The sequence below is a fragment of the Octodon degus genome, unplaced genomic scaffold, assembly GCF_000260255.1.
Source record: "Octodon degus isolate 3935 unplaced genomic scaffold, OctDeg1.0 scaffold00026, whole genome shotgun sequence".
NCBI classification, from domain to species: Eukaryota; Metazoa; Chordata; class Mammalia; order Rodentia; family Octodontidae; genus Octodon; species Octodon degus.
Genome location: NW_004524602.1, coordinates 6,289,987 through 6,308,016, shown reverse-complemented (window position 1 = coordinate 6,308,016; position 18,030 = coordinate 6,289,987). Strand labels below are relative to the sequence as shown.

Below are 18,030 nucleotides of genomic sequence, written 5' to 3'. Positions count from 1 at the left end.
TTATTTTTCTCAGTCTTACCAGATAATTGTTTAAAATCAGCTTATGAGAGTCCTTCTTAAAAACTTTAAGTATACAACTTATTATACTGTAATTATAATTATGTTACAGTCGGACATTTAATAAAATTCTAATGATCAAAACATAGTGAATTTTTCCCAACCTGACTTCATTTTTATGTCTTGAGAAAATAATTCTTTGAGTCAGTTCTTGCATTTGTGAAGGTGGTGTGGAGAGAGTGATTGGCGTGCCTTAGGTCGCTGTGCGCTTTCACCTGATCTCACGAAACTGACTTTCATGGCCAGGTGTGATGGAGCACGCCTGTAATCCCAGCACTTGGGAGGCTGAGGCAGGAGGACTGTTGGGAGTCCAAGATCAGCCTGAGCTACAAAGTGAGCACAAGGCCAGCCTGACCTGCATAGTGAGACCCTGTCTCAAAAAGACAAAAGAAAGAAAGAAAAGAAATTGACTTTCATTTTATATGTGGTAAAATACGCATAAAAGTTTTCCAATTTAAGCCATTTTGATGCACACAACTCAACGGCACCGTGTCCATCGATGATGCTGCGTGACATTGTCTCTGCCTGGACACTCCAAACACAGTGTCATATCCATTAGCAGTTGCTCCCCATCCTCCCCATCCAAACCCCAGGAAGCCACAGATATGCTTTGCATCCCGTGGGCTTGCCTACCGCAGACACTTCATACCAGTAGACTCATATGACGGGTTCCTTTATGTTTTTTTTTCTTTCATTTAACATGGTGTTGTGGAGACTCATCTACATGGTGGTGTGTTATCAGTTATTATTTGTTATAACTATTTTCATTATTTACTGCTAAATTATTCTCTAATTATTTTTTTAAATAATATGTTTTTCAGGTTGAATTCAAGCTTCATAGAGATACACCATCATTTCCTGGTAGACTCTTACAGCATGACCTTGAAAGAAACTACTCAAGTAGGCAAGGTATTATCAGCGCGTAGAGATCAGGCGCAGTTCATTGTGTCTGGATATTAATTAATACTGGTGAATTATTTATCTAAACTTGAATTAGAAATGGTTCATTGATTACCAAATTAGTTTGGTATTTGTTTAGGTCAGAAATGCTTTAACACATAGATTATTTCCAATACAGAAAAGGCCATTGTTAATTTTAGTTGGAATGCAGATTATATTAAAAAATAGGAAAAGAATATTCCACATATTATATTAGAACTAGGAAAAGGGCTGATGGTAAGACAGTATGGGAATACAAGTATTTAGGGGGTAAGAAAACAGTGGAAAGAATGGAAAGTCAAGAATAGGAAAAGAAACAGTCTTTTCCGTTTATTATCACAGGTGATTCCAGGTACTTTATATGAAAAGCCTTAAGCAGTAGTGGGTATCACTTAGGATTTTTGTTAAGCATATAGATTCTAGGGCCAGTGAGATAGCTCAGTGGACTAAGTGCCTGCTTAGGCAAGTGCAGGGATCAGGGTTTGCTGCCCCCCACCACGTACCATCGGGCCCCGCCCCCCGGGCATGCTGAGTGGGCCACAGAGTCTGGGTGTGATGGTGCACCCCTATAATCAGGGCCTGTAATCCCAGGCTGAAAGCAGGAGGATCTTTACAAGTTCAAGCTGCGTAGTGAGGCCTTGTACCAAATATATTAAAAAAAAAAAAAGAAAGAAAAAGAAAAAAAGGAAGGTAGATTCTTAGTGCTCTCCCTCCATCTTCCCCATTTTGACTTGGTAGGTCTGGGACGGGATTTATAAATGTGTGTTTCAGTGATGCCATAAGTGGTTCTCATAGATGTAGTCTGTAGACTATCCCTGGAAAAATACTGCCTAATGGGAGCTGGATGGATATATTTCTGAAATATATTTTTAAATCATGGAAAAATTCCTTTATGCACATTTGCATCTTGGTCATTCATGATCTGTAATACACTCTTGCTACACACTACAGAATTCTTGCAGACAGCGCTACCTCTGCCTCCGAGGAGTCTGGATAAAAAGAATGATCCACGGTCCATCTCGTCACCGAGTGACCGTGAGATGTTCTTGAATATTGATTGACGTTGTCTTCTTTTTGGTACTTCTGGGCCTTCTTCATTGTTTTATCTTTTCTCTATCTACCTTTTCTCTCTTCTTATCTTACACTCTTACCGTGGCTGGGCAGTTCCACAGTGCAGGGAGCGTGGTTGTGCTTTCTTTGTTCCAGGTCAGTGTGTGTTTATAGGGTGTGTGCTCCGTGCCCAGCACTGTTTTAGAGCACGGAGCTATAGATATAAACTGGGAAATTCCCAACTAGGGATTATTTGTTAAGGCTTGCATTGTCGATTACATTCACCATTTAAATAATAGACTTTTTCTCCTCTAAATCATGAATCAGGCCTAAATACTTTCCCCAAGCTTTTCTTGAGTTAGAGTAAGGAGTTGGCGTGCAGATCAGTGGATGGTTGTTTAGGTAAATTTATTTAAGTGGTTAAATATTTCTAGGTATTTCGAATGAAAAAATAGTATAGAGATACTGACTTTGTGAATCTTAGATGAATATAATTTTATGTCAGTAAATGACACAAGATAAATTTAAAAATAAAAGGAAGTTGAGGGAAGAATAAACCTATTTGGTTTTTCCTCCAAAGGTTTTATTCAAAATCTCTGGATAGGCTAGGCCACTCGATCACTGTGTCCCAAACGTGCACTTGGCAGTGGGCCTTTCCGTAGTTTCAGCCACCTCATACTGAGAAGGCCACATATCTTGCAGCTTAGCTTGCCTTGTGTACTTGGCATTCTGCCTCCAAGGCCGCAAAGCTTTGGAAAACATCTAAGTAGTGTTTCATTAGGAAATGTTTGGGGACTTTAACCTGCACTCTGATACCCAGCCTTTATAGTTAGTTTCATAGCTTTCAAAATTAATTGAACATATCACAGCCCATCAGCATAAATTAACCAGTTGTACTCTCAATCAAAAGTAAAGAAATTTGATTTTTTATTTAATCTCGTTCAAGTCAAAAACCTGATATATCTTTTAGGCTTTTTGAAAAGATTTTGTTAAGCATCCCTGAAATTTTGTAAGTGCCAGTTATTTCACAAAATACTATATAACAAAATCTCTGTTAGCCTAATCTCAATTGATTAAATTTCCTAGATGAGAATTTTAAAATAGGGCCATGGAGATAGTTCAGAGGTCTAAGCACCTGCCTAGGCAAGCTCAAGGACCCAGGTTCGATCCCTGGTACCGCGTGTCATGCTAGCCCTGCCTGGGGTGCTCCAACCCGGCCAGCAAGACCAGATGTGGTGGGGCATGCCGGTAATCCCCATGCTGGGGAGGCTCCCGTAGGAGGATCACTACGAGTCCAGGCTATGTAGTGAGATCAGTTAATGCATATAGTGTAGTGAGACCCTGTATCAAAGGCCAAATTAAAAAAAAAAATAAATAAAATAAAAAGAATTTTAAAATACTGTGTGGAGGGGCAAAAGCAACTCTTTGTTCCTAAGATTATGGTAAATCACTAGAAAATCTAGGATCAGGATTTTGGTCACCAAAATAATCTCCAACATAAGGCCACATGGCCACATGTACATGACAGTGCATGTGACTTGGCTGTACATCCCGCCACCTGTTAGCCTACGCACACATTTCTGTATCCACCCATCCATACATCTGGACTGCGGTATAGGGAATGTTCGTAACAACTGCAGACCTTTAGGTCTCTTAGTGCTTGGAGGCATCATTTAGCACTTTATACTGAAATGTGAAAGTTTCTTATTTTCCTTTTAATAGAGATAACACAAAATGACCACTAGGGAAACTGGAAAAACAATTGATTTATCTACTTGGTTGCCTACTGAATTGATTAATTAATTAATTAATTTGTTTATCTGGAACAGGGTCTTGCTACGCAGCTCAGACTCGTAGTGATCCTCCTGCCTCAGTCTCCCAGCCCTGGGATTATAGATATGTGCCACCACGTCTGGTTTTGGTGGCTGGCTCAGCATGCCCGAGGTTCTGGAGCCTGGGATGAAACCCAGGTCCTTTAGCTTGCCAAACAGGTGCCTAGACCACCGAGCTATCTCCCCAGCCCTGCCTACTGAATTTAGATTCCGCCAAGAATATAAGGAGTGTAAAGTGAGGTCCATTTTTCAAAAATAAGTGTGTGTATGATAAGTTAAATAGTAATATAGGAAATAAATAATAACAGAAGAAATGTTTCAAGTAAAATTTTGAAACACAGTGGTAGAGTTTGCATGTTTAGTGTAAGTGGCAGAATTGTCTCGTAGCGTCATGCTCTGTTCTACTGGTTATTTCTGCCCTCAAGTACTTTGCATCAGTTTCTGCTTTCAGGAAGTTTGCTTTGTATAGAGGGAGATGGAAAATTTCCTCCGCTACTCAAGTTGTCACCTGTGACCTGTTATTCAAATCTCACCTGCTTCTCTGGAGCTTCTCACCTTTTCTTCTTGACCTCTCTACATTAATCTAGTAATTTAGAATATATCTTAATACCTGCCTCTCCACTAACTGACCTGAATCCATCTTTATTAAGAAGATAGTCATATTGTACTTTTATGCAAATACATTGTTTTTATTCTTCATTTTGTACATGTTGTTCTTTTAAATTAATTCTATATATGTTTGACAACTAGATCCAAAGCTTCTTGCTGTCAAGGTCATTTTGTACTAAAGAGCCTATAAAGCCCATCAGGGTGTCCCATAGACTGTAGACTACAATTATAATGCATTTATTGACATCCACTTTGCAATATTCTCTACTAATAATATCTTTGAAGTATTTTCTACAAGTAGTAGCTAAACACACAAAGAAAAAGTCACAGAGTGAGGTTTACATCTGCTCTTTGCAACTACTTTCTGTGTATTTCCTATAGAAAAGCCATGTATTATGTAGCTTTGTGATAAACTTTTTGATATTTTGAAGGAGATGGAAGAGTAATAAGCCCTTCACCTCGTAGTAAATCATCATGCATCTCATCCACTACAAACCTGACAGAACTCTATGGGCTGGAGATGAAAACTGCCACAAGCTCCTTGTCAGCGTTTGGAGATTCTTCCATTCAGACACCTTCCAAGGCCAGAATCCGGCAGGGCTGTCATAGTGCTGGCCCAAATATATCTGGTAATGAGGGACTAACATTTCAGGCATAAGAGCTCAAGTTTACCATTAGGAGTCAGGATTCCCGAGGGATGAAGGTAGCACTAGCGTAGTTTTGTATTTTCAACCCACTTATAAGGCAAGAGAAAGACTTGGCATACAAAGGACACATAGTCTAGGTTTGAGGAAGAAAAAGACCCTAAATATTTAGTAATTAATCTCAAATATAGAAAGGTCTGGGCACCTTTAAGAAAGATATGTATAGATACCAGTGTTGCCCAAATATATGGTAACTTTATAATTTTAAAGATTTGAAACATTTGTCTGAATCAATTAATCTGTGTATCCTTCTCAATAGGTGATCATATTAATTTGGTGAGCTCGTCAATGCCGTCGTTTCCTATTCTTCATCGTTCTTCTGAAGAGAAAATTCTTTACTCAGACAGGTTGACCCTAGAAAGGTGAGGAACATTTCTTTTTTTGTTTGTTTGTTTGTTTTTTGACTGTGTAATACGTGGACATGGTATAAAATATGAATGGTGTGTGCTTCCCTCCTTCCTACCTCCTATTCCCCAGCTATCCAGTTCTTTGGCTGAAGTATAATCACTTTTACCATTGTTTTGTTTATCGTTTCAGAGTATGGTAAGAAATTTTATATGTAAAAGTTTTTGACTGTATCTTAAAGGAGTGTGATGGCTATTTTATTTTATTAGTACATGCTGGCAGTATGTAACGTGTGCATTCTCCTTGGGTGAGGAGTAGGTGCGTGAATGTAACATCTCTCTTTTTAATCCTTTCCCTTCCTCCTCCCTCCCCCATCTTTAGACATAAAATGATTACATCACTGTACGTAGCTGGTGCGCGTACACTACATATCCTAGGTCTTTCCATGTCCCCTTTCCCTGTCCCTTTCCATTTGCAAAAGATATATTTTCATGTTTCCCGACATCTGCCTTTCATGTTGCTCTATATTTCATTTATACTTTGGATTTCTCATATGAGCAAAACCATACTATGACAATTTAAAAATATGACCAGGTTAGCTTTGCATAACTCTTAACAAAATGCCTAAGACAAACAGCTTAAGGGGAGGATGTGTGTATTTTGGTTGACAGTTTGCAGGTTTTTTGTCTCTAATCAGTTGGTTCCATTGCTTTTGGCCCTGTGGCAGGAAGCGCATTGTGGTGGGAGTATATGGTGTGCAAGCCGCTGCCTTCTAGAGGTCAAGGAGCCAAAGAGAAATGGAAGAAGGTGGGGTCTTAGTGTCCCTTTCAAGGACGTCCTCTCCCAACCTAAGATACCCCGCTAAGGCTTCACTGCCTGTGGGCTCCACCACATTTCAGTAGCAACTGTAAACTGGGGACCAAGTCTTTAGCACATGGACCTTGGGGGACACTTATCGAAACCATGACAGTGCGTTGATGAGAAACCGTTTACACTGTGGTCCTTACCCCGCTTGGGCCCCATCCAGTCTAGTTTCCGCTGCTGCTCTGGCCTCTTCCTGCACAGGCTTCCTCTCAGTCTGCCCCAGCCCCTTCCCCTCCCAGCTGTTCCTGCGTAGACCATGCGCACCTATCTATCCCCCAGGCTTCTGTGCCAGCCCCTCCCTCTCCCAGGGACACAGCTCCTCCAACTCTGCAGGCTCAGACCCTCACCCCTTCAAGTCTTTACTCAGGTGCCATCATCTCCGGGATGACTTTCCCTGGCCACCTCCAGAAGAATGTCTCCTTTCCCCCTCGCACTCCTCAGCCCCCTTCTCTGCTTTATTCTGCTTCTTAGCACTTCCATCCTCTGACACATTAAACAGCTACTTATATTTATTGTATGTCTTGTGCTAGACCCTAAGCTCCACAAACACTGGGATTTTGTGCAGTTCTGTATACCTGGCACCTAGAACAGCATGATACAGAATAGGCTCTAGATAAAAAAATTGTGAATAAATGACTATATTTAGAACAAATTCCAACTTTATATCTAAGAAGTTATCCATTATAGAATGGCAGACACAGGATCCAGCCCCCTGACTGGATGGTAGAACCACCAGAGAAAACATCTCTGCTCTCCAGAGCTTTGGCTTAGCGCTGCACACAAAACAGTAAGTTGTAACAGACCACATGTGGAGGTGGGAAAGAGCTCTTGGAGGCCTGACATGGCGTTTTGTAGGCAACAGTAGACTTAAGAGCAGTATTGCAAGATTGATGGATCTGGGGACTCTAAGTTGTAATTGGGGATGACCTTTGGTTGTGAAGATGAGCCTTGGCCGCATGGGCCCCTCAGGGACGACACAAACGTTCACCAGGCAGAGACCTGCTTATCAAGAAAGCCAGGACTGCAGAGACTGACTTCAGAAGCTGGTGTGAAAGAGCTGTACCACAGAGACTCAGTAAATGGGGGCACAGTTGAAGCAGAACCAGGATGTGGAGTCAACAAAGTTGGGTGGGCCAGCAGCATGGGAGTGATTTAGGAATCTTTGCATGCCAGTGGGTAGGAGCAGTGATTTCTCCACCCTGTGTGGCTTCTGAGCCAGTATGGTGGTCATGGTGGTGGTGGAGGGGGTGAGAGTGGATCCTAGCTTGAGAAGAAAGCCTGGAAGAGCTGGACCCTGGCAGTTCTGGGAGTTGAGGTTGGCCTGGAGTACCAGGAGTCCAGCCTGTCAGCTCTTAGGAGGAATCACAGCAGTAATGCCAGTGATGGGGTGGAGACATGCCAGCTGAAGCTCCCCTGGAGAGCACTGGGTCGTTGCTCATTGTGTGTGCTTGCTTGCTTTTGGCAGTGACAGGGATTCATAGGGTTAAGGGGTGGGCCTTGGAGTTGGGAGGTACGCTTGTGTTTGGAATCCAAGGAAGTGACTTTGTTTCAAGGAAGAAAGTTCTTTCTTTTCCTATGTTAGTGGTAAATGATGCAAGAATTGGGTGAAATAGAAGGTGCTGGATATCAGTAAGTTTAAGTATGAGAAAGAGAAACAGACTAAGTAGGAAAAGGAAACAATTTGCATTTTTCCTAAGCTGATCACAATTTATCACAGTTAAATTTTAAACTAGAATACTAGTAATTTGCTGATACATAATTTATATACAAGAAGTATCCACTATAAGTATAATTTAGTGAATGAGATAAATTCTAAGTATTACTTGTTAAGAACATTAAACTATTATCTAATATTTTAAACATTTATATTAAACCAATTTCTTCAGTTGATTTTTAAAAATGTTATATTTTCATCAACCATTAATAGTCATTTCATTATTTTTGCTAATAATTTCTTTTAGGAGTTTTTTTTTTTTCTTTTTTGGTACTGGGAATCGAACTCAGGACCTTGGGCTTGCCAGGCAGGCACTTAAACCACTGAGCTATTTTTCCCTGGCTCCAGAAAATACTTATCACCCTCATAATCTGACTTGTGCTGGTTGCACAGATTTATTTTCTGTAGAGCTTCTACATTAACTTGAGTTTTACTGACAGGAAATAGTTCTAATAAACTTCTCTGTTAGGGCTGTTCACACTGAGATGTGTTTTCCTTGCAGACGCCTCTGAAGCTCTCAGAGCGGCAGCACGCAGTGCCTCCGCGGGCCCTGTGACCGCACTGGTAGAGTGCTTACGCAAAGGGCCTTCACTGCTTTACTTCACATGTGATGTAATGTTTGCACACAGGAGGCTTACTGTTTCAGTGCAGCTGAAAATATACATTACTAATGTTCCATCCTGCCCTGGAGTCCTCTAAATACCTTAAAAGTTCAAAGTCATTACTGAACATGTCAACCTAGCACCTAAGCTTCTTAGCAAACTGCCTTCCCGTTACGGACTTCAGATGCAATTTTTCTTTTCATTAAAGTGAACTCTAGATAGTTGAATTTCTTGCTATTGTGAAAACCTCTAACTTACGAGTCTATGCTTTGCTCTGCTGAGCTGGTTGCCTGCCACCCTTTTACATCAATGTGTTGATGCTGAAGGCAGTTCTCTGGTTATGTGATGCGATTCTGTGGCCCATCTAACCTTTATCAGTGAAGACAATTACAGGTGGAAGTTTTCTGATGTTAAGTCAATTTCATGGGAAATAATTGACATTGGAGATTTACTTAATATAACAAGGGATTAGACTTAATTTTAATAATTCCCCTCATCAAAGTCTATTGTCTTTTTTATGCATGTTGTAAAATTAATACAGGTCATATAATACATGGAAGTTGAAGTGGTCCAGTGTATTATTTCTCAAAACATGGGGCACAAACATACCCTTAATGCTATTTGAGAGTTGAGGCAGGCTGCTGAACCCGAATTGTACTGACTTTTTACAATTTTTCTAGGCAAAAGCTGACTGTATGCCCTATCATCGATGGAGAAGAGCATCTTCGTTTGTTGAACTTTCAACACAATTTTATAACTCGCATCCAAAATATTTCTAATCTACAGAGGTTAATATTTTTGGATTTATATGATAATCAGATTGAAGAAATTAGTGGGCTTTCTACTCTGAGATCCCTCCGTGTGCTTCTGTTGGGGAAAAACAGGTATTGTTTGGAAAGCAGTTTCTGTTTGTAGTGTAATATCCATAAGGACTAATATAGAGTCCTCCGATGTTTTGGTGGAAACTCAGAATTGATTAGTACCATTTGCACTATTAGATTAATTTTTTTTTCCTGTGTATTTGGTATAGGGTCTCACTATGCAGGTTGGACTCATAGTGATCCTCCTGTTTTCAGCCTCCCCCAGCACTGAGATTACAGGCATGCACTACCACATTGGGACTGGATGGCCAGCTGAGTGTGCCTGGGGGCGGGGCCAGCGCAGCCTGGGGTGCTGGGGATCGAACCCTGGTCCCTGTGCTTGCCTAAGTAGGCGCTTAGTCCACTGAGCTATCTCACCAACCTTCTGACTCATTTTTTTTTTTTTTGCTATTTTTGTTTTTGGTACTGGAAATTGAACTGTGGGCCTCACACTTGCTAGGCAGGCGCTGCGCCACTGAGCTACATCCCCGGCCCTAGACTCATTTTTGAAAGATTATTTGAATGGATTAAGATTCATTTTATGAGATTCAGTCTGGCAATTTATCAAACCCTGTAATAGTTATTGAGTATTTTCCTTATATTGCTTTCCAGTGCATATCTTACATGGCCAACTTTGGCCTTAAATCTACTTTCTTAGGACATATTTTAAGCATGTGCATTCATGTTAGGCCTGTGTGTTTCCCGTGCCACTTCTGGTGTGTGGCTAAGTGTGCACAGTTGATACTTTGTGGTTATGAAATTAGTGATTCTTTTCCCATGGTAGCTTTAGTCTGTGCTGTTCAGCATCATACCCTGTGTGTCACTTGTCCAATTCCTTGTATACGGCTGCATTTTGTGCTGTGGTACCACAATAGCTGGCCCATTTCTTTCAGATCTACTTCTGCCTTTTCATTCTGATCTATTGAACAACTTTTACAATACCTACAAAGAGGAGCTGTGTTAACAAATTTCAAAAAATGAGTAATATGTTTGCCTCATTCATTGCAAGGTTCATAACTAACACCCTGATTATAAAGACTGGTTTCAAGAGAAAATGTAACATTTATTTAGTGTAAATATTTAGTATATGGCATAGTCATTCATAGAAATGAAGACCCCTAAGAAACGGGAAACCTTTTTGTTTTGTACTTAATTTCCATGACAAGTGGAGAGTCATGTAGAAATGTTACTGGACAAAAGGAAGGGCTATGATCTAAGGGTAATACACTGGGTCAGGGGCTTCTAAGGCCTGTTTGTTTAGCCTATCCTTGGTGTTTCTATGTTGACAGCCCTTTTTCCTGCTAGAGAACAGGACCCATGTGTACTGAGGGTATTATGACATACTTTCAGGAAGATAGGTCAGAATTGTTTTTCTGCTGCCTTAGGGAAGAAAGGCAGGAGAATGAACTTTCTGCTTCTCCAGTTTCTCAGATTCCTTCATTTTAAATTATTCAGGCACATGCCTGTAATCTTCCTCTTGGGAGGCTGAGGCAGGAAGATTACCATGAATTCAAGGCTAGCCCAGGGCACATAGTGAGTTCAGTGCTAGCCTGGACTACATAGTGAGTTCAGTGCCAGCCTGAACTACATCATAAGACCCTGTCTCAAAAAACAAACAGATGGGGGCCCGCCCCTTAGCTCAGTGTTCTACTTTAAGTGGCTGCTTCACCAAAGCAGTCAGGCTCAGGTTGCTGTGGTTCGATCCCCACAACTCAAGCCAGCCAAACCTGCCCTGAAGGCATTCGGAGCAAAAAACAAAAACAAAAACAAAAACCAACAACAACAACAAAAAAACAGAACAAGGGCTGGTCAAATAGTTCAGCGGATTAAAGTGCCTGCTTAGGCAGATGCAGGGGCAGGAGTTCAATCCCTAGGCTTGGCATGCTGGCCCCACCTACAGGATGCGCTGAGATGGTGATTGAGACTGTGCATGGTGGTGTGTATCTATAATCCCAGCACTTGGGAGGCTATAAACTGGAGGACCACTACGAGTCTGATCTGCACAGTGAGACCCTGTAGGCCCTGTAGACCCTGTCCTAAATTAAAAAAAAAAAAAAACCCAACCAACCAACCAAATTATTCAAGACTCATAATGATCCTCTTGTCTCAGCCTCCCCAGCACTCGAATTACAGGCATGCACTACCACGCCCGGTTTCAGGGCCAGCACAGCATGCAGTACCAGGGATTGAACCCAGGTCCTTGTGCCTGTCAGGTAGGCACTTAGACCACCAAGCTATCTCCCCAGCCCAGGTTATTGTGTTCTTAACTTGGCCCTCTATTCCTGCTACCCAGTGATAATAAAAGATACTTTTCCAAGGGTCATGTTCCAGAATTTAGAAATCTTATTTTTCCTTTGTATTTCCTCTGAAAGTTCCCATCAGTGTAGTTTATCATCCTCAGTTAGCTCAAGTGTTAGATTGAGTTAGCTTAAGTGTTAGTTGGAGAGAATTTGGGGGACATTACAGAGTCATGGAGTAGTAGAGTTTATCGGGACCTCAGAGACCAGCTCTCTCCTTCTGTTGATGTGGAGGTGGACTGGCCAAGTGAATTTTGCCAAGGCAGATACTACGGCCTACACCACAGGAGCATTCCCTCCTGGCCATTCCCCCAGTGCAGGAAGGAGGGAAGTTACCTTGCTGTGTAGTTAAGACTTTCTCGTCCAGGTGTTTCCTACTACAGTCCCAGACATCTTGTTACTGCTTTCTGATCATCAGGTATTGATTTGTCTACTTTATATTTATTCTTTAGTACCATTGCCTTTATGCCTTCCTTTTATGCCTTGAGTCGAGATATTTTTAAACTCCTTATTGTAAATGGTATCGAAGTGGTGGTCTTGGTTCTAGCCATTTAAAATTATGACTTGATGTATTTTTTTCTTCCTGCATCTACTTTCAGTCTCTGTGGTTCTCAGAAGCAACATGTTTGTTTTGCTACTCTGTAGCTGGAAGACAGTAGTAGTCTCGCTGCCTGTGTTTAATTAGGGTCTCTTCCAGCTCTAAGAAACCTAGGAGCCTTCTGTTATATTCTTATCTCGGTGAAGTAAAAGCAGAATAATGCTAACTTCTTCTGTCTACACTTTCCTGGTTTTATTACTAGTCATGCTGCACTGTGGTTTTTACACAAAGAGAGTGGATGTTGCTTCAAGAAAGTAAATGTTAGTTGAAGGAATGTCAGTGGTGCCTGGCTCTGAAGGATCTGTAAAAAGGCGACCGTGATCCCTCACACATCTGCCAAGAGCTCTCCGCCTGCCTAGCTGGCTGTCCGGCCTGCGAGCTTGGAGGGAGCTGAGCTATCCCGTGGCAGTCCTTCAGTGAGCGCGGGGCAGCCGGGAGTGCTGGGGGAGGGAGGCACTGCTGTCACTTGTCTTCTCATGCCTTGGGGGACTCTGCTGCTCACACCCATCAGGCTCCTAAAGCTCTCTCCCTCCCACACCGCAAAGCATTGCACCATCTTTTAGTCCAGGACAGTGGAAAGCCAAACCAGCCACAAGCCTCTTGGCAGCTACCCACACAGACTTCTGCTCTGAAGCGAGGAAGACCCCTACTCAGCCCCTTAATTAAGTTCTCCCTGTCCCACTCTGCTGTTGATATTCCTGCTCTCTAACTTTTCTCTCTTCATTCTCCCCTGGTTTTCCTCTCCGGATTTTATAGCACCCTTCTGAGCACAGGCTAACGATCGATCGCTATTGTCTGGTCACTCAGGACTATGGATATAAAAGCTCTCGGCCAGAACCTAGGATTGTCTGTTTTCTTCCTTTTGGCTCCCTAAAGTTTCCTACTCACAGTTTGTCTCTGACACCTGAAAAGCCAGGCCTTCATATAGGTGCGGGGAGGGTTCTATATCCTGGTCTTGCTAACATAACTAGGGACCGGCTGTGACATGGCCCTGGAGCCCTGTGGCTGCTGAGCTGATGGGTGAACCCACTTTTTTTTTTTTTTTTTTCCAGTTTTAGTTTCTGTGCAAAAAAAAAATCTTTCCAGTTACATTGGCATTAATGTAAAAGCCTTTAGGTAGGAAAAATTTTGTTAAAAGTTTTGTTTCCATCTGATTTGGTTATTAGTTTAGTTATTACCAAGAGATATAAATGATGTGCTATTCCTGCACTTCTGAGGCAGGAGGATTACTGTGAATTTGAGGCTAGCCTGGGCTATAAAGTGAGTTGAACTGCATAGTGAGCCCCTGTCTCAAAAAGATAAAATAAATATATAAAATGATAGTATTAAGTAGTTGGCTCGAGATGAAGGCTAATGGATCTTATGAATCCAGCAGAATTTTGATGGTTAGGATGAAATGAGGAAGGGGCATTCAGGGCATTTCCTAGAAAAAGAGAACATTCTGCCAACGTCATGGTGTTGAGATAGGAGACAGTTGTGGTCATAGGGAGTACAGTATGTATGAGAGGGTGAGAGAAGAACTACAACTAGTGCTGATATGTGCTGGAGGTGATAAGTCTTTCTCTTAGCTAAGTTGGGTTGAGTTGCATGGTGACGCAATTCTTTTGGCCATGGTGTAAGAAGGCTGAGGTCAAGAGAAGATGGGAAGTCATGGAGTTTCATTATATCATTGTGTTTACATGGTTATGAGTATATAACTGAAGTTTCAAGGGATGATACGGGTTCTGGAAGCATTCAGGGAAGGAGAAATGGTTTGAGGCAATATTGCTTTGAGGCAATAAATAATGACAAGAGAAGTACTGAGAGATGTAGTGATAAGAACGGGCTGCATAACACGAGAATTTGTCTTTTTTGCCATTGCTCCTTTTTCCCTGTGAATGATGGAATATGGGAAGGTAGGATCTATAGGAAGCGTGACAATTACATGGCATTTGCTGCTGTTAAAAGAGTTCACTTGGGCAGTTGGGAGAAGCTGGGCAGGTAAAGTAGCCACAGAAGATAGTAGTGAAAAAGACAATAGATAAGCCTAACCTCGAGACTGTACATGAGGGAGAATTTTAGGGATAAAATTCTGGATTTTTGTTTTTCGAGATAGACTCATGCTGTTTCTCTCTGAGCTACTTTTCTCACTCCTGAGACTACCCAACCCCCCAAGTTTGCTCATGGTTTGTAGAGGTTTTCATCCATAGTTGGATGGTCCAAGGCGGTGCAGCATGGCAGAGGCACTATAGAGGAGAACTAGTCCATGGCAAACAGGGCAGGGAGAAGGCTGCAAGCAGCAAGTGAGTGGCAAGCGGTGACACCTGGCCTCTTCTGTCCCTTGTATTTTATCCAGGCTACCAGGCTTTAGAATGAGTAGCACTCACCACCAGGGTGGAGCACCCTTAATCCTACTCAGAACTATGGCAAACCAACCAGTGGATTAATCTGGTAATCACTCACTCTGATTCCAGCGGCACACACTTAATCCCAGCATTGCACTCTAGAGCCAGCCACCTCAAAAGGCCTCACCTGTGACTGCGTGAGGCTTTCAGGGGGCATCTAAGCCCAAGCCATAAACACTCCCCAGGCTGCTCCCGAACTTTTGGATTCAACTGATTCTTCTTCCTCAGCCTCTTGAGTAGCTGGGACTATAGGAGCATGCTACTGTGCTAGAGGTCATATGTACATTGTGTGTGTGTGTGTGTGTGTGTGTGTGTGTGTGTGTACATGCACATGCACATGTATGTTCTATAGCAAAGTTTTGGCTTTTCACAAGACAGCAAATCAGAGCTGAGCATGGTGGTACGTGCCTGTAATTGCGGCATTTGGGAGGCTGAGGCAAAAAAACTTGCCATGAGTTTGAGACCAGCCTGAATTACAGAGCAAGTCCTTTTGTTTAAAAAAAAAAAAGCACTTATGTGATGTTCAATTTGTCTGTGTGACAAATAATCTTGTTACAGATACTCTGATACATAAGGCTCATCCCTTTAGTCAGCACATACATTCATTTATTAAATGTTTATTAGAAGCCTACTTGGTAGTACAGACTGTGTGCGTGCTGAGGATAGAGTAGGGTCAAAGTTTCTGAACCATTTGATTTGGGAGAAAAACATTAAGGCAGAAAGACTAGCAAGGGTAAATATCCTAAGGCAGAAATGAACTTAGCAGGTGCAGTGGTGGCTGTGTGACTCAGCTGGCTCAGTTTGTTATCACTGAAACCTTGAAAACGTTTGCCACCATTGGTAGAGATTCAGCACGAAGGCCCCTGTGGCCAGCAAGGTGACTTATGCCTGTAATGTCAGTACTTGGGAGGCTAAGGCCGGAGGATCAAAAGTTCAGTGAAAGCCTGGGCAACTTAGTGAGACCCTATCTTGTTCATAGACCGACAGACCTGAGATAGTATAGTACTGGGGTGTAGCTCAGTGGTACAGTCTTTGCCTAGTATGCACAAAGTATACACAAAGTCTAGTATGCTGTGTGTGCATATATGGGAGGGAGGGAGGGAGAAGGAAGAAGGGAGAGAGAGAAAGGGGGAGGGGAAGGGTGGGGAGAGGAAGAGGGAGAAGGAGAGTGATCAAGAAGTATTTCCCTGTGGCTGGGATAGAGTGGGTGAGTAAAGGTATGGTCGGAGGTGATACTAAGACTGGCTGATTTAGTGCCTTCAGTGGACAGGCAGGGTTTTAGATTGTATTCTAAGATGAACGGCCTTGAGTAAGTTCCTTGCCTAAGGTTTTTGGAAGTAGAATTGCTTCTCTCTAAGGAGATGGCATTTACACTGTCTTTTACTCTGGTGGTACTGGAACTTTTAAGTTATTAAATCAAAGGCAAATATATTGTTGCTTAATATTTACATAGTTGTGGGACATAGAGAGAAGTAAATTACAGAAATGCATTTCATCTGAACACCTTAGTATCTTTTTATTTATTGATGTGATACATCTGTATTTCTACTCAACTTATTCTGATTTTCAGAATCAAGAAAATCTCAAATCTGGAAAATCTGATTAACTTAGATGTCTTGGACCTTCATGGAAATCAGGTATTATGACACCTTTTTCTTTGTTTCTCTTTAGAAAACACATCCAGGGAAATTGGTCTTACAATACTTTTTAAGAATTGTACTTGCACTGAATTTTTCCAGAATTACTTTACTGATTCATTGATTTAAGCCTATTCATAGCAGGTAAAACATGAAACATTTGGAATGCTTCTATTTATGGCAGTATTTATATGATTTTCAAATTATATCATGAGGGGTTCTTAAGCACGACGTGGGATCTTCAAGTCTACCTGGGAAATAAATATCATGTGGTTTGAATATACACAATATATAGGCATTACTGTGCACTATATGCATAGGCATTTTTTACAAAGCTGCAATTATTTATGAACCATGATACTGATGAAAAAATGCTGTTGTTAGCGCATCTGTGTTATGTATCCTACAATTTCAGCATGTTTGTGATAGTCGGTGGTTTAAAAGCATCTTTTTTTTTGTGGTACTGGGAATTGAACTCAGGACCTTGTGCTTGCCAGGCAAGCACTTATTCTACTGAGCTATCTCCCCAGTTTAAGATGAAACATTTCTACTGTACAAATTATGTGTGTATGTGTGTATGCATATGAGAGGGGGGAGGGAGGGAGAAATAGGGAAAGGAGGAAGGGGTGAGAAAGAGAGAGGGAGGGAGAGAGAGAGGTATTTCTCTGTGGCTGGGATACAGTGACTAAGCCTATGTAGGTGATGCTGAGGCTGGCTGATTTTGCCTTCAGTGTACAAGTAGGGTCTCAAGTTTCTGTATTTACAAGAAGAAAAAACTAAAATGAAAATTTGAATCTTGTTTCAAAATATTTAAGCAATAAATAAATAGTTGTAATAGTCCAACAAAAATGGTCTTAGTGATCTCAGCTTTCTAAAGTCAGAAGTTAAACTATTCAAGATGAAACTATGAGTGTCCTCCCACCTCCTTCTCTTCTCTCTCCTTTTCCTTACACTCCCTTCTCCCTCTCGCCTCATCTCATTTTCCTTCCTTTCTTCCCGTCCCCTCTCTCCTTTCCCTTTCTCACTGGTCATACCCACTTCTCCTCACCTTTTTTCAAAGGCTGGGGCTACGCGCAGGAGCGCGGTGACGTCAGCGCACACACGCACAGCCCAGGAGGGACGCCTTCTGCCTCTGAGCGAGCCCTGGAGACCACGCCCAGGGGCGGGGCAGGGCGGGGCGGGGCTGCCGGAGGAGACGCCGGTGTGGGCAGGGCGGAGCCCAGTCTCAGTTCTTCGAGATCTGAGGTGGTTGATGTTGAGGGGCAGCCAGGGGCGGTGCTTTTGAATTGGGTTCTACAGCATGAAGGGTTGTCTGGAGAAGGGTTATAAAACAAGTGTCTTTAGAACATTTCTATCTGTTTTGGAAAAACAGGCGCAGTCTAAGAAGCTAGTCAGAGGCCTTCAGTTTGTGCCAGCTTGACAGAGATGTCTTTGATCTTTTGAGCCTAAGTGAGTTACTAGATGCATTGTCAAAGACACAGAAACAATTATGGCAAAGACCGAAGAGTTTATTAACAGAATTGCTATTAGAAAGCCCT

General features: G+C 42.0%; 1 protein-coding gene across 3 annotated transcripts in view; it reads left to right on the top strand.

Annotated features, from left to right (window-relative positions):
- Lrrc49 (leucine rich repeat containing 49) overlaps window positions 1–18,030 on the top strand; it is a 157,242-nt gene that overhangs the window by 3,683 nt on the left and 135,529 nt on the right. For 2 of the 3 annotated variants that reach the window (XM_023712689.1, XM_004628769.2), the window contains exons 3-7: window positions 879–966; window positions 4,919–5,116; window positions 5,451–5,553; window positions 9,397–9,600; window positions 16,426–16,492. In XM_023712689.1, the coding sequence (XP_023568457.1) occupies window positions 879–966; window positions 4,919–5,116; window positions 5,451–5,553; window positions 9,397–9,600; window positions 16,426–16,492 (660 nt within the window). The remainder of the gene's footprint in view (window positions 1–878; window positions 967–4,918; window positions 5,117–5,450; window positions 5,554–9,396; window positions 9,601–16,425; window positions 16,493–18,030) is intronic. The other variant, XM_004628770.2, reaches the window with a different exon arrangement.